At 60.0% G+C, this 13327-nt stretch overlaps 1 protein-coding gene across 1 annotated transcript in view; it reads left to right on the top strand.

Moving 5' to 3' along the window:
* KCP (kielin/chordin-like protein) overlaps positions 1-13327 on the top strand; it is a 24475-nt gene that overhangs the window by 237 nt on the left and 10911 nt on the right. Inside the window, exons 2-23 of the mRNA XM_012720769.1 lie at positions 1386-1549; positions 2051-2240; positions 2329-2405; positions 3017-3101; positions 5271-5338; positions 5543-5639; positions 5774-5856; positions 6031-6124; positions 6965-7053; positions 9135-9228; positions 9339-9418; positions 9496-9589; positions 10187-10272; positions 10346-10427; positions 10662-10814; positions 10902-11008; positions 11084-11177; positions 11664-11837; positions 11956-12038; positions 12175-12268; positions 12353-12541; positions 12798-12968. Coding sequence (XP_012576223.1) covers positions 1386-1549; positions 2051-2240; positions 2329-2405; positions 3017-3101; positions 5271-5338; positions 5543-5639; positions 5774-5856; positions 6031-6124; positions 6965-7053; positions 9135-9228; positions 9339-9418; positions 9496-9589; positions 10187-10272; positions 10346-10427; positions 10662-10814; positions 10902-11008; positions 11084-11177; positions 11664-11837; positions 11956-12038; positions 12175-12268; positions 12353-12541; positions 12798-12968 — 2448 coding nt within the window. The remainder of the gene's footprint in view (positions 1-1385; positions 1550-2050; positions 2241-2328; positions 2406-3016; positions 3102-5270; positions 5339-5542; positions 5640-5773; positions 5857-6030; positions 6125-6964; positions 7054-9134; positions 9229-9338; positions 9419-9495; positions 9590-10186; positions 10273-10345; positions 10428-10661; positions 10815-10901; positions 11009-11083; positions 11178-11663; positions 11838-11955; positions 12039-12174; positions 12269-12352; positions 12542-12797; positions 12969-13327) is intronic.

Raw genomic sequence — 13327 nt, 5'->3', positions numbered from 1 at the left:
AATGCTGTCCTTTCTGGCAGGTGAAGACGGGCAGTTGGGGGTGGGTGGGGGTTTCTGCCCTTGCATCCCCTAAAAGATCCTCACACCAGCCCCTCATCCCGCAGCTTAAGGCAGACCCACCTGTCAGGCTCCCTCCCAGCAGGACAGCCCCCAGCCCCTAGGCTGCCCCTGGCTAAGGCCCTGGCTGCAGTGAGGGTGGGTGACTGGGACACGCCCCCGTGTGGCCACACCTCGGGCAGGTTCTTGCTACTTGGGACTCCTGGTCTGGGCCACTTTTGTCCACTCAGGGACTCCCCCTCTTCCTTCCATGCTGTCAGGGCAGCACCCTCGCTACCACATCCCCTTCCTGAGGCAGGTGGGCACAGGGTGACTTACCCAGGAAACTCGGGGAGCCCCTCCCCAGAGGCCCACCCTGAGGGTCCCAGCACCCCCAGATTCTGCCTGATCCCCTAATTGTAACCAGCACAAGCAGGTCTGGAGGAGCGGCCTGGAAGAAGGGGTGTAGAGCTTGGGAAGTCAAGCTGGGACAGGGTTTAAGATGCTGAGACCCCGCCTTTGCCTGCTCTTTTGGGGGCTGAAGTTAGGTAAGGAGTGACACCAAGAGCTGCTTCCCCAGGGACAGGCACCCAGGACTCAGGTCCAGGACTCAGGGCCGGCTGAAGAGAGGGAGCCACTGCAGAGGGTCTGTGGACTGGCGGCCAGAGCCTGTGAGTGGGTGGTTTAGGAAGAGTAGGGCAAGGGTTGTCCTCAGCCCCGAGTGGAGACGGGGCAGGAAGGTGGGGGCTGCCCTGGAGACTGGAGACTGATGGAGGCACGTGGAGTATGAGAGAAAAAGGGAGCCCCAGGGGTCCCTCCTGCCTATGTGCCCCACCTCCACCAGCCTAGGGACTGTGGCAAGGCTTGGGGTGGGAACAGAGAAAGCAGATGCCCCCCTCTGCTCATGTTCTCCAGAAATGCTGTCCTTTCTGGCAGGTGAAGACGGGCAGTTGGGGGTGGGTGGGGGTTTCTGCCCTTGCATCCCCTAAAAGATCCTCACACCAGCCCCTCATCCCGCAGCTTAAGGCAGACCCACCTGTCAGGCTCCCTCCCAGCAGGACAGCCCCCAGCCCCTAGGCTGCCCCTGGCTAAGGCCCTGGCTGCAGTGAGGGTGGGTGACTGGGACACGCCCCCGTGTGGCCACACCTCGGGCAGGTTCTTGCTACTTGGGACTCCTGGTCTGGGCCACTTTTGTCCACTCAGGGACTCCCCCTCTTCCTTCCATGCTGTCAGGGCAGCACCCTCGCTACCACATCCCCTTCCTGAGGCAGGTGGGCACAGGGTGACTTACCCAGGAAACTCGGGGAGCCCCTCCCCAGAGGCCCACCCTGATTTCTGCTTGCACTCAGGTGGGGCTGTCACCAGGGGACCCCCAAGGCTTGCTGACATCCAGGACTACCAACTGCTGGCTCCCCACTTCTCAGCACCCCTTGGGGCCCCCCAGCAGCAGTGGCGCCCCCTGGAGGAGCGGCTGGGAAGGTTGGAGGCAGAGGTGACCCAGCTCAGAGAGCAGGTACCCCTGGTGGGAGGGCCAGGTGGGGGGTACCCTGGGAGGGAGAGATTTCGAGAAAGGGGACCCCGGCACTCGAAAACAGAGTTTTGCTTTAAATGTGTGTGGTTAGTTTCTTAAAGGAACAGTTATATTGCTTCTCACACATCAATGAAGAACCTCTAGGGTATTCCATATCGGCAGAGCAAATCTTTATACTCTTTCATGTTTTTGGCAAATACCTGCTGTAACTCTTGTATCTAAGGAATCATCTGGAGAGATTGAAGCTGGACAAAAAGGTCCTTAACTGTTGGGAGAGGAAGATGGGGTTCTCTGAAGGAGAGGCCTGGGGGTACCCTAGCACCCCACCCCCCCGGGTAGCCCAGGACTGTGGCTGTTTGAAATTAGTGCTGTCTTGAAGCGACCCCCTCACTCTGGGGAAGAGACTCATTTTCACAACGTGCAAATATGCATGAGATGGTAGGGGAGCTGAGGCAGCACCCCCAGTGCCCCCTCTTTCCCTAGAACAAGGAGCTGCAGACAAGGGTGAAACTGTTGGAATCCTGCGAATGCCGCCCAGCTTCTCCTCAGTGTTGGGGGTTGGGGAAGGCCTGGCCCGAGGGGGCTCGCTGGGAGCCTGATGGCTGCAGGGCTTGCACCTGCCAGGACGGGGCTGTGCGCTGTGACCCCAAGCCCGACAGTCCCCATTGCCATGGTGAGTGCCATCTGGTCTACTGGCTGGGGTTCCCTTAGGGACTGGTGATGGTCCTGGAAGCCAGAGGACCGCCCTGTCTCTTCCACAGGCTGTAGCCACAATGGCCAGGCCTATGGCCATGGGGAGACCTTCTCCCCAGATGCCTGCACCACCTGCCTCTGCCTGGTGAGTGTCTCTGACGCCCTGGGTGTTCTGTACTGAGCCCTTCTGTCTGCCCGGGGTGTTGAGTGTTAAATAATGGGTTCTGGCTGCCCCTGCCCCGGAATCTGGTCATCTCTGGCCCCCAGATAGTTCCAAGTAGTTCTACTTTCTGAGGTTAAACCACCAAACACTGGGGGTGGGGGTGGGGCCCTGGCCCCTCTGGATCAGACCTGGCAAACAGTGGCGTGAGGGCAGGGAGAATGCACTTGTTGGCTTCTGTGTCACCTCTCACTGCCCCCACCTACCCCCCGCCCCTGCCTCCTACCTCAGTCCCACTGGCCTGTCTGCCCTCCTTTACTTCTCCTAACTCCTCAGTCTTCCTTTGAGAAAACCCTTGGTTTCCTGCCTTGGATTTCTCCACTCTGCGGGATTTGCCAGCACCTGGAGGAAATGATGTTGGAAGTTGAAAGCTACAAGTGATGTTGGGGAAAGGACAGGATGTCTCGTTCTGACCTTGGGCCCAGGGTGACCCAGGTCTCCTGAGCTTGCTCCTCTGTGTGTCCCACTTGGGGGTGAGGTCTGCATTCTGGAAGCCTGTGCCTGTGCAGTTAGTCACCAGTCTGCTTCCCCCACAGGAAGGAGCCATAACCTGCACCCAGAAGCCTTGCCCAAAAGGCCCCTGCCCAGAGTCGGGAGCATGCTGCCTGCACTGTGAGCCAGGTCAGCCTCCTTCCGCCCAGCCCCGCCTCCTGCACGCTTTCTGGGCCCCCCAAAACCTAGTCTGCGGACTGACCCTGCCATATGCCCAGTGAGGGCCTGCTCTCTCACTCTGGAGATGGCAAGGGGAGTTCAGAGCTGAATCGCAAGTCAGCAACTACTGGACAACTGAGGTGCTTTTTGCCTTTTTTTTTTTTTTTTAAGATTTATTTATTTGTGCATACAGAACTGGGTATAGGCCAGAGGCTCAGGGGTGGTGAGAGGCTTCACCAGAGACAGAGTGGGGAGCAGAACAGGCAGATCGACGAAGTACACTGCTGAGGGGAGCAGCGGGCGGGTCAGGAGAGGTCTGCTGGGCCATGTGGTCACCTCTGGGGCAGGCGGGAATCAAACTCATGCGGAAGCGGCTCCAGATTCTCAGTGTTGTGCTCTAACCCGCTGTGCCACCAGGGAGGGCCACATTTTGCTTTTTTTTTTTTTTTAAATTTATTTGTGCATACAGAACTAGGGTACAAGCCAGAGTTGTAGGGGTGGTGAGAGGCTTCACCAGAGAGTGGGGAGCAAAATGGGCAGATCATTGAAGTACACTGCTGAGGGGAGCAGAGGGCAGGTCAGGAGAGGTCTGCCGTACCATGTGGGTCACCTCCGGGGCGGAGGTCGAACTCATGTGCAAGTGGCTTTAGCTTCTTCGTGCTGTGCTTTAACCCATTGTGCCACCAGGGAGGGTCTGCTTTTTGCTTTTTAAAATAAAGATTTATTTACTTATGCATACAAGACTGGGGTACAGTCTAGAGATGCAGAGGCAGTGAAAGGATTCACCAGAGACAGAGCGGGGAGCAAAACAGGCAGATTGACAAAGGACACTGCTGAGGGGAGCAGTGGAGAGACAGGCGAGGTCTGCTGCATCATGTGGGTCACCTCCAGGGCCAGGGATTGAACTCGTGCTGAAGCGGCTGGGGCCCGCTTCAGTGTTGCGCTTTAACCCACTGTGCCACCAGGGAGGGCCCCCAGAGGTGCTTTTTGTGCTTTCTCCTGTCCCCAGGGAGCTTGTGATCTAGTTGAAAATTAAACATGTATCAAATATAATCACGATTTAAGATCCAGTGAACAGATTAAGGGGACTAAGGGGTTAGTTGCCAAAGCAGAGGGGCTGGAGGAGAGGAGACCCAATCAGACTAAGCAGTCAGGGTGGACTTTACAGATAATGGGGTGCTGAGCTGAGTTTTCAGGGGACAGTGGGCGCCCACCATGGGGGACAGTCTTGAAGGGCCCTCTGGGCTGGAGCTCAGGCGGGGTAGAGGGCAGCTGCTGGAACTAAGTCTGGGAAGGCCAGAGCAGACTGCCAACCTCGCAGCGTGGACCTCGTTCCTCGGGCCACACGGAGCCACTGAGGTCTGCAGAGCCTGGTGTGTTCACAGAGTCTCAGGAATATTCACTGGTGCGGGTTAGCCGCAGAGACCGTTAGGGGCGCTTCCTGCTGTTGGTTCGCATAGACCTAGGAATGGCAGCGGGCTGCAGAAGAGAGGTGCTCTTAAGAATAGGCAGGGGTCTGCGTGATACGAAAAACTAGGGGTGCCAGTGACCAAGAGAACTTGAGAAGCAGCGGCAGCAGGGGGCTGTAGCTGGATCGCACTCAGTGGGGTGGGGTTGCCAGATCTATGAAGTCGACGTTCAAGATGCCCTGTTAAATTTGAATTTCAGATGAACAACACATACTTTTTTCAGAGTAAGTATGTCCCTTGTGGTACTGGGGACATAAATTACACTAAAAAGTACATTTTGTTTATCTGAAATTCCAGTTTTACTGGCTGTCCTGTGTTTCCACTGGTAGCCCTGCCCAGGAGGAATCTCTTGGGAGACCAGAGCAGTCCAGGAATCTCAGCCAGAGAAGAGGAGTGAAGCCTTGGGACTGATGGGCCTCAGAGGGAAGGGGTTCACGCAGACCACCAGCAGGACATGGGATGCCTCGGCCGCTCTGAGGCCATATGATGATGAGGAGAAAAGACCGCTCGAAACAGTCCACTCCCTTGTGTCCTGGGACAGGACCAAAGTCACTGTGGCGCTCTTTACTGCCACCTGCTGGAAAGATGTAGGAAATACAAAGCCCTGAATGGTGCCCCGTTTACCCGCTGTCCTGGTCTCTTACTTGGGGGTCTGGTCCTAATTTTGCAGGCTGCCCTGGAGGCCGCAGGGCTGGGGAAACATGGCAACAGGAGCCTTGTGTCATCTGCACCTGCCAGGTAATCAGGGCCTGGCCCTGCCACCACCTACGTCCCTGGTGCTCAGCTTACTCTGTCTGGCAAGGCCAAGCCCGACCTAGGGGCCAGACTGGGCTGCTGCCACCTCCCAGCCATCGAAGCCTTGAGCCCGTGAGACCTTCTGGGCCAGCAGAATGACTGGGCTTGGGCAGTGGGGAGGGACGAGGGCTCAGTGTCTACCCGCAGGCAGGGACCGTGCGGTGCCAGAGGCCCTCGTGTGTAGAGCTCAACTGCCTGGAAAGCTACACACCCCCTGGGGAGTGTTGCCCTGTCTGCCGGCCAGGTGACCTCCCACCCTGCTCCCCGGCCCTCAGCCCCAGAGTGTCCAGTACCTGCTTGGGGTCAGGTCTTCCCTCGGGTGGTGTCCACCCGCCCTGCTCTCCGCTGACCAGCCTTTCGTCCTGGCGCCCTCCCCAGGCTGTGAGTATGAGGGGCAGGTCTATGAGGAGGGAGTCAGCTTCCAGTCCAGCTCCAACCCTTGTCTCCGGTGCTCCTGCCTGGTAAGCCCCGCACTTTTGCCCAGGCCCTGTTCCTTCTCGGATACCCCTGCCCTGGGCCACAACTTTGAGCCCCCCACATGCCTTCCACGGCCTCATGCCATTGACATGCTCTGTCACTCTGGCCCCCCCCCCGGGGGCCCCCTGGGGGGGCTTTACTCTCTGGGTCTGTTCCAGAGGAGACTGGTTCGCTGCGTGCCTGTGAAGTGCCCTCCCAGACCCTGCCCTGAGCCAGTGCCAAGACCTGGGCACTGCTGCCCTACCTGCCCAGGTGAGAGTGCTGACCCTCTGACAGAGCTCGGGCGGGGGCGGGGTTGTCACACCATGTCCTCAGCTCCCGGGCCCACTCTGCTGGCTCAGAGCTGGGGCTGGTCTGTGTCTGGGACGGTGACGCCGGCCACGCTTGGTTCTCTTGGCGCTCGGTGGCCGTGAGCCTCGAGTGAGCTGCTTGGCCTGGGCCCCCAGGGTGTTGGGTGTGGCTACTGACCTTACAGACCTTAGTAAACGTTGACTCTTACCTGGTTTGTGCTCATAAGTACTAGAGGGTGACACTGAGTCACAAGCTGGTTTTTCTGGAGAGGGTGGAACAGAAGCAGGCGGAAATTCAGAGAAGGGAGACCTAGTCCAGCGTGGAGCCGGGAGGGAAAGCACCCTAGAGGCAATGTCCTGAGGGAAACTTCAGGATAAAGAGCAGTTAGGTGGGTGAAGGGTGAAATAAGGCCTAGGGCATTCCTGCAAGAGACTGATGGTTTGAACAAAGGCTTGGGCCTGGCACTCGGACTGGGTGTATGTTAGCTGGGAAGGAGCAAGTAGGCACTGATGGTCCAAGTATAGTGAGATGTGTCAGGCCTTGGCACGGCTCAGGGCTGGGTGGGCACTGGGCAGATGTACCCTTGCTGGATCCTGGAGGACCCAGAAGGGCAGGCTGAGAAGGGTGGGCCTCACCTGCCTGGGACCGGGAGCCACCGAGGGTTCTAGGCAGAGGCCTGGCCTGGCCTGGCCTGGACTAGGAGAGCGTCCTCAGAGGGCGTGTGGAGCTGGACAGGGGCAGGCTGATGCTGAGGGCCAGGCCAGGTCCCACCGGGCCTCTCTCTGCTTGTCTCGCCCCCAGATCCAGGCTGCACGGAAGGAGGCTCTCACCGGGAACATGGCCAAGAGTGGACAGTGCCTGGAGACCCCTGCCAGATCTGCCGCTGCCTGGTGAGCCCCACGCTGCTCCTAGTCTCTCCCCGGCCCCCCAAACCAGGAGCACCCTATTCACTCCTTCATTCCTCTGAGCATATCCACCTGGCTTTGTGAGGGCACAGGAGGCAGGAGGCCTGATTTGGGGTGCTGTGAGTAAAGGGACAGGCTTGTAGCCATGTGGACAGGGGGTTAGCATAGTGAGTAACTGCAGGCTGAGTGTGGCAGGCAGCAAAGCCCAGGGGAGGGAGGACCGAGGGTGACTTGAGGCATCTGGTGGCCTCCAGGTGAGATGGGCTGTGAGTATAAACTACACACCGGATTTCAAAGACTTCGAGTGAAAGAGATACACATACCTCACTAATATTTATATTTACTGCATGTCGAATTAATTTTGATATTTGGGGCTGATGATAAAAATTTAGTTTTGTCTGTTTTTTGAAATTTACAAATTTTAAAAAGAAAAATTCCAATGCCAGGTGACTTGCATTCTGGTGCCACTGGGCAGCACAGATCTAGACATCTGCATGGAGGAAGTTGTGTCCACTTAGGTCTGAAAGGGGGAGCAGGATTGGAGCGGGCAGATTTGGGGGAGGCACTCCAGCTTCTAGACCCTGAGTGGCTGTGTCCTCCGCTCCCAAAAGAAAAGAACTGTTAAAATTATGACCCCCCCCCAGTTGATGGTATGAGGAGGTGGGGGTCTCTGGGAGATGATTAAGTCATCCTGGGAGGGCCCACGCGAGATTAGCACCTTGTAGAAGGGAGTGCAGGCAGTTAGAGCCTCTCTGTGGAGAAGATGGCCATGTCACCTAGGAAGGAAGAAGCAGGTCCTCACCAGACACTGAGTTGCTGGCCCCTTGACCTTGGATTTCCAGCCTCCATAACTGAGAACTAAATTGCTGTTAAAGAGCCACCTAGGGCCCTCCCTGTGGCGCAGCGGGTTAAAGCACAGCTCTAAGAAGCTAAAGCCACTTCAGCATGAGTTTGATTCCCGCCTGCCCCGGAGGCGACCACATGGCGAGGCAGACCTCTCCTGACCCGCCCGCTGCTCCCCTCAGCAGTGCACTTTGTCAGTCGGCCTGTTCTGCTCCCCACTGTCTCTGGTGAATCCTCACACCGCCCCTGCATCTCTGGCCTGTACCCCAGTTCTGTATACACAAATAAATAAATCTTAAAAAAAAAAAAGAGCCACCCAGCCTACAGGCTTCATCCCAGCAGTCCAGAAGGACTCGGCCATCAGGTCTGTGGTGCAGTCAAGACAAAGCCTGGGGAGGAGACTTTGGCCATGCGGGGCTGTGGTCCTGAGCGGGGCTGTGTCCATGGCAGCTGACGCCACTGAGCTCCCGATGGCCTGACAAGGCCTAAGGGCCTTATCGTGAAGGCCACGGGGCTCCCAACCCCGGGCAGTCCTGTGTTCCTTTTCTCTGTTCTCACTGCCCCCTCCTCCCCACCTGCAAGGAAAGCCAATCCCCAGACACTCCCAGGACTAGAGCTGGCGAGCCCACACGTGAACCCTGGGCGTGGTGTGTCGGGGTATAGCCCGTGGGAATAGCCTGTGACCACCAGCTGCCGTAGCTTCACCCCATATCATCCCCATAACAAGGCCATGAGGATGGGGCTCTTACCGCCTCTCTCCATACGGGTAAACTGAGTCACCGCAGGCTCAGTCACGTGCCGTGACACATCTGTATTCACTTCCTAGGGCTGCGAGGCACCACACGCTGAGCGAGTGGCTCAAACAACAGAAAAGTGTTGTCTGGGCTCTGGAGGCAAAAGTGGGAGATGGAGACAGGGCAGGTTCCTGCTGAGGGCCGCGAGGGAGAAGCTTCTCCTCGCGCTGGTTCGCTGGCCACCTGTGGCGCCCCTTGGCAGAAATCCAGGATGTCTTCATTTTGACGAACTATATTTGCCATGAGCTCATTTCCCTAGTAGGTCATGTTCCGAGGTTCTGGGGGTTAGGGTGCCAGCACCCCATTGGGAGGGGGGCACAGTCCATCTCATAACCACGTCTACTAAGTGACACCTGAGACTCCAGTGCTGGATCTGACACTTGACTGAGCTCTGGTGGCCCCGTCACTGTCCACTCTGCCCCTGCCCAGGAAGGCCATGTCCAGTGCCGTCAGCGAGAATGTGCCAGCCTGTGCCCGTACCCTGCCCGGCCCCTGCCAGGCACCTGCTGCCCTGTGTGTGATGGTGAGTCGGGGGAGGGGAGCCCGTGGGGGTGTTCAGACAGCTGGTCTCCCTCAGAGGCCAGGGGCCCAGGGGCATCTTGAGGAGGGTCTAAGGCACCCTCTTCCTGACAGGCTGTTTCCTAAATGGGCGTGAGTACCGCAGCGGGGAGACTGTGGACTCCGGGGACCCCTGCTCGCACTGCCACTGTGCCGTGAGTGTGGCTGCCTGGCGGAGGGGGGCCTGGCTTCCGGGCCTGCCTCTTGCTTGCTGACCAGGCCATGTTGGCAGAACGGAAGTGTCCAGTGTGAGCCTCCACCCTGCCCACCTGTGCCTTGCAGACACCCAGGCAGGATCCCTGGACAGTGCTGTCCAGTCTGCGACGGTGAGTGGGGGCTCGAGACCTGGAGAGGGACACGCTTGGGCCAGAGAGGGACTCCTGAGGTGGGATTTGCTCCCCAGGAAGCCCCTTGAATTTCTTTTTTTTTTTAAAAAGATTTATTTATTTTTTGCATACAGAACTAGGGTACTGGCCAGAGGTGCAGGGGTGGTGAGAGAATTCACCAGAGAGAGTGGGGAGCAGAACAGGCAGACTGACAAAGTACACTGCTGAGGGGAGCAGCGGGCGGGTCAGGAGAGGTCTGCCACGCCATGTGGTCACCTCCAGGGCGGGAATCGAACTCATGCAGAAGTGGCCTCAGCCTCCTAGTGCTGTGCTTTTACCCGCTGCGCCACCAGGGAGGGCCCACCCTTGAATTTCAAGCACAAGGGAAACCCTTTACAAACACAAGCTTCTGTCAACACCCTTGGGGGATGAGTCCTCACCTTCTCGTGGTGGCCTGGGCACTGCTGTGGGCTCCACACTCCTGGGGACAGGAGGAGGCTGGCAGTGTCCTTGGAGGACATGGGTGGCTGTCCAGGTGGGGGGTGCACCTGAGCGAGGGAGAGCGAGGCTTGCCCGGCCCCCTGTCCTCCTGTCCAGGCTGTGAGTACCAGGGACACCAGTATCAGAACCAGGAGACTTTCAGACTCCAAGAGAGTGGCCGCTGCAGCCTCTGCTCCTGCCAGGTAGCCGTCTGCCGCCTCATGTCGTGGGTGTGTCTGGTCCCTTGAAGTCCTCTCACCCAGCCTCCCTCCCTAGGCCGGCGAGGTCTCCTGTGAGGAGCAGGGGTGCCCGGTCGCCCCCTGCACCCTGTCTGACTCTGGCCCCCAGCTCTGCCCAGGTGTGTGAGGAAGAAAGCTGTGGAGGGGGGTGTCCCCTGCAGCGGCTGGAGGTGGAGGGGACCCTCCACTGCCAGGCTGGGGCAGGGCGACGCCCACTAGCCAGCCCAGAGTGGCAGTGTATTGAGAGGAGGTGGTGGGGTGGAAAGGCAGGGTCCTGCGGAGGGGGAGTGGTCTGGGGGGGACGGACAGTGGAGGTGCGCAGGTTGTCATGCTGACGGCACCCCCTGCTCTAGCCTGTGTGCTTGATGGAGAGGAGTTTGCTGAGGGGGTCCAGTGGGAACCTGACGGTCAGCCCTGCACAGCCTGCTCCTGTCAAGATGGGGTGCCCTTGTGCCGCGCTGTGCTCTGCTCCCCAGCCCCGTGCCAGCACCCCACCCAGCTCCCCGGTGAGTCCCCATCTCCGCCCAGCTCCCTTCCCCGGCCTGGCCAGCCTTTTCGAAACTGCTGGACTCTGACCAGCCCGCCCTGCCCAGGTACGTGCTGCCCCCAGTGCGAGAGCTGCACCTACCGCGGCCACGTGTTCGCTAACGGGCAGAACTTCACGGACACAGAGAGCCCGTGTCACACCTGCCACTGCCAGGTACACCTGGGCCAGCTGCCGCCCTGCCGAGGGCCCCGCCTGGACCTGCCCCCATTGCCCTGTCCCTGCTTGCAGGACGGCACGGTCAGGTGCTCCTTGGTCAGCTGCCCTCCCACAACCTGTGCCAGGCCGCGGAATGGACCAGGCCAGTGCTGCCCCAGATGCCCAGGTGGGTGCTAACAGTAGCTGTCTGGCGGGGGGACCTGGCCCTCTCACCACCCTGTGGGCTCAGCAGTCTCCTTAGAAAGCGTCGGTCTCCTGAATCGTTTCAGCCTGGCACAGCTGGGAGGTCTCCGGAACCCACAGGTGGCGGGGATAGCGACGGGCTTACCCCTTCGTGTTGTTCCACCCCCAGACTGCGTTTCCTTTCAACACCCCCAGCACCCAGATTCCTCCATAGGTCTATCTGGCGAGCAAGTACACGGCTTCACGCCAGCAACGCCTGGACCAGCGTGCAGGCGACCGAGCGTGCTGGCCACCAGCCCACGCCTCAGGCAGCGGGCGTCGCCTCTGCCGAGGGCACAGACACCCATGCACAGACAGCGCCTCTCGCCCTCCTTGGGTGCTTGTGCGGTGGCCTGGACTCGGGGCGCAGAGGGCTGTCGGCCTGCTCCCAGCACTGCTGACTTTGCCCACTCCTCCCCCCGCGGCTCAGACTGTGTCCTGGAGAAGCAAGTGTTTGTGGACGGCGAGAGCTTCTCCCACCCCGGAGACCCCTGCCAGGAGTGCCAGTGTCTGGAAGGCCAGGCCCGCTGCCAGCCTCGCGCCTGCCCCAAGGCCCCCTGTGCACACCCACTGCCCGGAGCCTGCTGCCAGAACAACTGCCAGGGTGAGGTGCAGGTGGGGGGCTTGGGGCCCCAGGGGGGCGCTCGGCCCAGCAGTGGGCACTTAGGGCTGGGAGGGCAGCAGCGGGGACCCTCCCAGGCCCAGAGCTGCCCCTCCCCCAGGTTGTGCCTTTGGAGGGAAAGAGTACCCCAGTGGAGCTGAGTTCCCCCACCCCTCCGACGCCTGCCGCCTGTGTCGCTGTCTGGTGAGTGGGCCTTGGGGACGGTGGTCCCGGGGCAGGGCGTGGGGAGGTCCTGAGGGGTGCCCAGGTGGGGTGAGGGGCTGGGTCTCCTGGGCTCCCACCCCCAGCCCCGCCTGGTGGGGCCCACCTGTCCCTGCAGAGTGGCAGCGTGCAGTGCCTGGCCCGCCGCTGCCCGCCCCTGTCCTGCCCGGAGCCGGCCCTGCTGCCCGGGGAGTGCTGCCCTCAGTGCCCAGGTAGGGACTGCGCCCCGCAGGCCGCTTCTCCCTGGGGACCCCCGAGCCTCTCCCTGGATCCCCAGACTCTCCATGTCACCGCAGCTGCCCCCTCCGACTGCTCGCTGCCCGGGAGTGAAGTCCCCGCACGCCACCAGGAGCACTTCTCCCCGCCGGGGGACCCCTGCCGCCTCTGCCTCTGCCTCCACGGCTCCGTGTCCTGCCGGCCGCTGCCCTGCCCGCCCGCGCCCTGCGCCCACCCACGCCAGGGGCCCTGCTGCCCCTCCTGTGACGGTAATGCCCTGCGGGCCCCCCACTCAGGGTCCCCTCTGCTCCCCATTCCTCCAACCCTCTCCCTCTGTCCCCCTCATTTCATCCCTCTTTCTCCAGCCCCAGATGGGGTGCCACCCTGGTATCTCCTTCCTCAAGGCCTGCCCCTCCCATGTTGGGGTTCTCACAAATAATATGGGGGGACAGTGCCCCGTCTACCAGGCCTGGAGTGTTGACCAGCAGACAGTCACCCAGCCCGAGCCCCTTTATCTGCCCCTAGGCTGCCTGTACCAGGGGAAGGAGTTTGCCAGTGGGGAGCGCTTCCCTTCGCCCACTGCCACCTGCCAAGTCTGCCTCTGCTGGGAGGGCAGCGTCAGCTGTGAGCCTCGGGCCTGTGCCCCGGCACAGTGCCCTTTCCCTGCCAGGGGGCCCTGCTGCCCGGCCTGTGATGGTGAGGGGCCTGGGGGAGGTGGGGAGCAGGGGATGGGGGACGGGGGTAGGGCTGCCCCGGGGTGGGGGAGTGGGCCAAAAAAAGAGCTCGAGACAGAAATTTTCTCCCGCCTCTGATGGCTGTGTGACCTTGGACAAGCAACATAACCTCTCTGGGCCTAATATTTTTCCATCAAAAAAATGCATCTTAAATATGTGTAGCTTTATAAACTACACATCCCATAAGATTTACCATCTTAAACATCTTTAAATGTAACTCTGGACCCAGTTTCAACTGTTAAAAAGAGAGGGTTGGGGCCCTCCCTGGTGGTGCAGCGGGCTGGCAGTGGCACTGCAAAGCTGGCTGTGGCCGCTTCAGTG

This window comes from Condylura cristata, unplaced genomic scaffold (genome assembly GCF_000260355.1).
Source record: "Condylura cristata isolate star-nosed mole 26May11 unplaced genomic scaffold, ConCri1.0 scaffold00005, whole genome shotgun sequence".
Taxonomy (NCBI): domain Eukaryota; kingdom Metazoa; phylum Chordata; class Mammalia; order Eulipotyphla; family Talpidae; genus Condylura; species Condylura cristata.
This window is presented reverse-complemented; position numbering and strand designations above follow the sequence as displayed.